The 7018-nt window shown below is 41.2% G+C and overlaps 1 protein-coding gene across 2 annotated transcripts in view; it reads left to right on the top strand.

The window, feature by feature from the left end:
* Positions 1-4065: 4065 nt before the first annotated feature.
* Positions 4066-7018, top strand: part of nos1 (nitric oxide synthase 1 (neuronal)) — a 72274-nt gene continuing 69321 nt past the window's right edge. Inside the window, exons 1-2 of one of the 2 annotated variants that reach the window (XM_027162973.2) lie at positions 4066-4310; positions 5538-6223. In XM_027162973.2, the coding sequence (XP_027018774.1) occupies positions 5550-6223 (674 nt within the window). In that variant the 5' untranslated portion in view covers positions 4066-4310; positions 5538-5549. Of the gene's footprint in view, positions 4311-4574; positions 4872-5537; positions 6224-7018 lie in introns of those variants that run through there. The other variant, XM_047819039.1, reaches the window with a different exon arrangement.

Raw genomic sequence — 7018 nt, 5'->3', positions numbered from 1 at the left:
CTTCACTCTACTCTTCTATACTAAACTTTTTTTTGTCTCGTTTTACTCTTTTCTATTCAACTCTATTTTGTTCCTCTCAACTCTACTCATCTCTTTTCTGCTTTAATCTACTCAATACTTAACACTATTTTACTCTACAGTACTCTGCTCTATTCAACTCTATTCTCATTTACTCTCCTTAACTCTACCACAGTTTACTCTACTATTCTAAACTTTACTTTACTTTACTTTACTTTACTTTACTCAGCTCTTCTCTGTTTTACTCTCAGGCATCATCGGGCATCGAGGCCTTTTTTACTCTACATATTAAAAAAATATGTTCATCTTTGTTTTTTTTATTGCTATAAATATTTGGATCCCAGTACAGACCCCGCCTACATCTGGATTAAATCTGAATACAAAAACGACTACAAACATTTTGAGCGCTCAACATATCCACATATCTACATAATATAAGATGCAGAATGGTATTTAATACACTTTAAAATGCAAAATACACACTATTGCATATTAATATTAATTACTGAGTGTTGCACTCGCTGAAGAGTTAACTCTCAGTGCCGGTCCCAAGCCCAGATAAAAAGGGAGGGTTGAGTCAGGAAGGGCATCCGGTGTAAAACCTGAGCCAAATCAATTATGCAGACCAGATGATCCGCTGTGGCGAACCCGAAGAGGGAGCAGCCCAAAAAACAACAACAACTGAGTGTTGAACTCAATGTTACATACTGTATTATTCCTAAATGCACAGACTCTCAGTAGCACTTAATCCATACATCTCTCTCTCTCTCTCTCTCTCTCTCTCTCTCTCTCTCTCTCTCTCTCTCTCTCTCTCTCTCTCTCTCTCTCTCTCTCAGCTGTTTATTCCCTGTTTTATGTCAGTCGGTGGTCACAAGTCACTGTTGACTCTAAGCTAAGTGTTTAGATTGTTATCTCCATGACTAATGTAGTACATGTAGAGTACATTTGTGAAATCTCTTTCTGAACGTACGTAAGTGTTAATGCATCAGTGCATGTCTGGGTGTGTCCTCTGTATGTGTGTGTGTTTCTGTGTGTGTGTGTGTGTGTGTGTGTGTGTGTGTGTGTGTGTGTGTGTGTGTGTGTGTGTGTGTGTGTGTGTGTGTTCAGCTGATACTGTTTTCATTAAAAGCTGCATTCCCATGCATTCAAATATGTTGAAAGTCTCATGGGAGAGTTAAAAAAAAACAAAAAAAAAACACGATGATTGACAGAACCGCAGCTCTGCTGAAAAAACCTTCACGGCTCGGAGATGAGAGAAATTCTCCAGCATGCAAGCGATCTGAACATGCCAGAACGACCTGGAGAGAATGAGATTGTTGTGAAAAAAGGAAAGAATAAAAGAAAGAACAAGCTCTAAAACACTGCCACCGTGAAGTCGTTGACTTCCTTTTGATGTGTTTGTACATAACGCTGTACTCATTTCCACTGACAGGAAGGGCTTTGTGTACGGCACCAGATAAGGAAAACACACAAGAACTCAAATAAAAAGGAACATCACTTGTACCTTAGACACTCCAAATGGCCAGTTCGGAGAGCAGAAACTCTGACTTCTCTCTCAAATATCTGCTAAAAAGCGTCTTCGGTTCTCGACTAGAGCTCCAAGTCTATGATCGTCGATTACCATCATGCTCGTATCTGTCCATTTTCTTCTAAGCAATATTTCCTCAAGATCCGTGTGTTTGTTTACTGTATATGTGGAGCTTTCCTGTGTCTTGGTGGGGGGGGGGGGTTTCCTCCTGAGACTTCGGTTTTCTCCTCCAGTACAAAGTCGTATTATAGACTGATTGAAATCTTAAATTGTCTGTAGTACATAAATAGGTGTGAGAATGTGTGGGTGTGTAATTGTGAATGCTTACGGATTCGAATTTTCTCAAAGGAATGATGGTGATGAATATTTTATGAATGAATAGAATCTCACTTTGAACAAGTGAGTCAGAATCACATGCAGGCATGAATCACCTTTATTGTTGAGATTGAAGAAACCTATTGTAGATACACCAAATTTGGTTCCATTGGTTTCCATAACTACTTAGAAACAGAAGGAGACCTGACCAGCCTGATTGCGATGCTATAATACACCGTTCTGGGGGTACCGTAGTTAGCATGTTTGCCTCTGCCTGGTGTGTCCGGAGTTTACTTGATCTCCATGTATTTTCCTACCTCAGTCCAAAGGCTGTAACCTCATGTTACACACTCTAGAATTTTACCTCATCAATCTCAAATCTGAACTCGAACCAATTTTCCCCATCTGAAACTACTGTTAAGTTAATTTTACTTCTTCTTTTTTTTGTTGCTAAACTGGATAAAACTAAACCCAACAAGAAGAAATTGTGACCTAATTCAAATTGCTGTACTAAACTCTAAATCTCTTGCTTACTATATAAACAATAGTGATGTTGTTACAATTGCATTTATAATCTGAGCAACATTGCGTGAGTGTATGAGAGTGTGTGTGTGCCCTCCGATGGGTTGGCACTCCGTCCAGGGTGTATCCTGCCTTGATGTCTGGTGACGCCTGAGTTCGGATAAGCGGTGGAAAAAGAATGAATGAATGAATCTGAGCAACTTTTTTTCTGGAAAAACAAACCTGTTTACCTGTTTCCTGTTTTTCTGCAAAAACAAACCAGATGGAAAAAAACCCTTCAACGCTCATCGTGTACAAACAGCTTACGGGGACTAGCAGACATTGATCAATGGCATTCGCTTTAGCAGTAACGTGTTTAGACCCCCAGGTAAGTCATGCTACACTTAGAGTAGAAACCATCCAAGAGACGTACAACTGGTATTAGCAGTTAAACTGGACCGTGGATAATAAATATCCCCTCAATCAAGTGCTGGACTGAAGCTGTACTATTTGGCTGTTTGAAAGTTTCTGATACTTTTATGCAGTTTTTTTTTTTTTTATCATTTGTCTTCCTTCCTTCCTTTTAATTCCTTGGAATTAAAATTCTCTTGGTGATAAAAATGAATGTAATCAATGCATTTTCAATAATTATGAACAAATAAACAAATGAATGAGTTTCTGTCTGTGAGTCTGATCTAAAATGAATCTGTTGGCTTTCACTGTGAGACGTGTGTTTTTCCCACTGTTGATAGACTTACACCGAATTTTAGTGGTTGAATTTTAGATCCTATTTTAGATAAGTTTGATATCACTGTTTACTTTGAAGATGGAAACATTTATGTGGAAAAAAATGGAATATTTGTTTATTTTTTTAACTCTTCTATGAATATTTTGCCCCTAGAAAAAATACACATTCTTAAAGCCCTGATTATCTACTTTCATATGAGCTTCATATTAAGCACCGCTGTGGAATGAGACATGACAAAGACATTCAATACTGAACATAGACACAAGAAAACAAGCACAAATGAAGTGTATGGATCTGTACATGGTGACCAGTGATAGACTGCAATACCATTCAGATTGTATGCACAACTCTGGACTGAATTAAAACATATAAATAGAACATATGACATCTTACAAAATAAAAACTGCACCGATGTTGTCAATTGTTGAGACTTTTATTTGACAAGGATCCTTTTGTTTTACAGCAACCCAGATGTTACAAAATGTGCCCAATTTACCCTATAAGTCACATGACTACAGTACGAACGAGTTTAGACGTGTCACGTGTTTATATAGCTTAATCCTTACGTATTAACACGCGGGTGTTTAGTAATAAAACGCTTGTGTTGTATTTGATTGTCATGGCATGCGCTAAGTGATGCGCTATTGTTGATGGAGAGCAGGTGCGCAAATGCGTTTGGCGAAAAAAACGCAAGTCGCCATTTAATTGGAGCTGATGGGAGGGAGCTTGGTGATGACGGGAGATAAAAATCAGGGCTGGTGTAACGCTCTCTCTCCCTCAATCTCTCTCTCTCTCTCTCTCTCTCTCTCTCTCTCTCTCTCTCTCTCTCTCTCAATCAGTCTCTCTCCCTCCTCAATCACCCCCTCTCTCCCTCTCATTCTCACCCCCTCTCATTCTCTCTCTCTCCCTCTCTCACACCCCCCCCCCTCTCTCTCTCTCTCTCTCTCTCTCTCTCTCTCTCTCTCTCTCTCTCTCTCTCGCGTGCGCTCCCTATTTGCGGAGGATGCTGTTGCGGCTGCTTTTCTGACGGGACTCACACTACACACACTACAAACAAGCTGAACTCTCTCTCTCTTTCTCACACACACGCTGAGGACCGAGAAGAGAGGACTGCACACGCACACACACACACACACACACACACGCACACACGCACACACGTACATACAGCTCAGGAGCTGCGCGCGCGATCGCAAAACGGTAAGCTTATAACGAATTATACATTATTTCATCTCCCTGTGTTTTTTTTTTTTTAAATCATAATTACTATTTTTATATTTATAGCCTACTTTTGATTTATGGATGGAAGCTTAATAGGTGATCATGTTTGTTTGGTTTAAATGCGTCATGCGGCCAAAATTCAGAACTTTGTGTTGTGCGCGTGCTCCTGTTGATTCCTCTCACCTGGGGGGAATAAATAAATACCGACAGTGCGCGTGCAGTTCGCACCTTCAGCATCAGAACTCGTGCATTGAGGGTGTTGTGCGTTTAGCTTCTAAAAATCCTATAGATTTTTTTTTGTTGCATGCTTGTAAAAGTTTTTCTGTTCATTTTTTTTTTAGAAACTACATACGAATTATTTCCTTTATACAGACAGGATTGTTTAATTGTTCTCGCGTGCACTTGTTGCTTTTAGGAGAGATTACACAAGTCGGTGTTACATAAAAATGACAGACGGAACGCTTGATTCAAATCAGTGCATGGCTTAATGATCATTCGAAGAAAAAAATGCATAAAAAAAACAGTGAAAAAATAAATTTGGTGAGAACACCATGCTTCTAACATGCTCTGGTGTTAATGTGATTAATCACTGAGCAAACTGCCAGATTCACTAGGTTTATTCTTGGGAATTTTTGAGCCATCTGGGTGTTTTTGCTTTCTTCGTGCATCAGAGATGATTGTGATTTATTCACATTTCTCTTCGAGCTTATTCTACAGGTTAAATAGGGAGCCTATAGAGTGGGTGAAAGCCTTGTGTGTGTTTGTAAAAGTAGGTGATTTGTTGCATGTGTTGGACATGAGCAAAACTGCCACAGCGTCTTCACTTACTGCTTTTGCAGATAAGCAGTGGGTCACAGTAGGGCTTTTGGATTTGGCCAGGATTATTCCAGCTGTGTGTTAAGGCTCATAGACTGAGTTTGTTTTTTAAAATGGATTTATGTGTTTATTTTAAACCTATAGTTGTACAATAATAGGTGTACGACCAGTAGGTCAAATCTTATGCACTTCTACGTCATGCAAGAACGTTCATGCTTCTTAGAGATGCTACATTTGGTGTGCAGTAGTTGTCTTTGTACAATCCATAAAGTTCCCTTGTGTGTCCTTGTGTAAGGTGTTTCCACGTCAGACATGCTGCTTTAAAAAAAATCGTAATATATGTGAATGAAATTGTGTGTGTGTGTGTGTGTGCGCGGTGTTACTGCACAGAGCGACATCACCATGCAAGACACAGAGGTGAATGTGTGTGAGCTTCAGCCCAACATCATCTCCGTGCGCCTGTTCAAGCGCAGAGTGGGTGGTCTGGGGTTCCTGGTGAAGCAGCGTGTGTGCAAACCCCCTGTCATCATCTCGGATCTAATCCGTGGCGGAGAGGCAGAGGAGTGCGGCCTGGTCCAGGTGGGTGACATTGTACTCGCTGTCAACAACAAGCCGCTGGTGGACATGAGCTATGAGCGTGCACTGGAGACGCTAAAGAACGTCTCACCCGAGAGCCATGCCGTCCTCATCCTGCGTGGACCCGAGGGCTTCAGTACGCACCTGGAGACGACGCTGAGTGGAGATGGACGGCCACGAACGGTGCGCATCACCAAGCCTGTGTCAACCAGAGCATGTCAGCGCTGCACACCCAAGGAGCTGAGAGCCATCGAGAACCTGGCATCATCATCCTCCACCTCGTCCTCGTCCACCTCTTCGTCTACAGCGCGTAAGGAGACCAAAAGTTTGATCCCGCTGAGCGGGCCGGATGGCTTGCTGAACGGTGTGGAGGAAAGCAGCGAGCTGCTGAAGGAGATTGAGCCTGTGCTTAAGCTGATCAAGAACAACACCAAGAGGGAGGTGAATGGAGAGGGACAGAGGGGTGTGGAGAAGAGGGATGCTGAAGTACAGGTGGAAAGGTAAGAGGAGGCGAGATGTACAAAATGTTAGAGAATTTTTGAGAGAGAGAGAGAGAGAGAGAGAGAGAGAGACTTTGAACCCTGTCATATAGAGAATTTTTTTTTTCAACTTTAGAAATTCCCCTACAGCGAAAAACTCAAGTGTCTTGGGTAAAAACCTACTTGGATATAAATATTCTTTAGAAATTATATCCATATTTTAGGAGCTAAAAAAAACATCCAACATCAGCTGAGCTTCAGCCAATTCTTCAGCTGACCAAAATCCCACAAATTATTAAATATTATGGATCGTAGATATCGTCTGAACATTAGCAAATTCTCTCTGACCTGAAATACACAGGGTTTATAAACAAGTTTAATTGGTAGTTTATTGGAAATCTGACCAGTCATTTCCTCTTTATTACATGATCATCTTATTAGTTTGGACCTGATCTGGATTAGTCAGTTAGCCTAATAGTCGGGGCTGTTGATAGAAATCTGATTTACCTGCAGCTCTGTAGGCATCGCTTTTCCAGACCAGCTCGCTGCCGTCCCCAGGGCATGAGTCAGACACTTCCTGAACCTCGCTGCATGTTTCCAATGCAAACAGTGTTTCAGATAAGTGTGCTCGGGGAAAAAAAAGCTTACCAGTACGTTTTCTGACCGACTGCCAAATGAGTCAAAAGGCAAAACGACCCCAAAGTAATCCATGTTCTTCAGAAATGCAGCATGTTTTTATAAGCCTCCGACTGGACAATTATAGAAAGCAAACCCACCAAATGACATGAGCCGATACAGATCGACGAGCTCTAACGT

The sequence above is a fragment of the Tachysurus fulvidraco genome, chromosome 9 (assembly GCF_022655615.1).
Source record: "Tachysurus fulvidraco isolate hzauxx_2018 chromosome 9, HZAU_PFXX_2.0, whole genome shotgun sequence".
In the NCBI taxonomy this organism is placed as follows: domain Eukaryota; kingdom Metazoa; phylum Chordata; class Actinopteri; order Siluriformes; family Bagridae; genus Tachysurus; species Tachysurus fulvidraco.
Note: the sequence above shows the minus strand (reverse complement) of the source record. Positions and strands in the feature narration are given on the sequence as shown.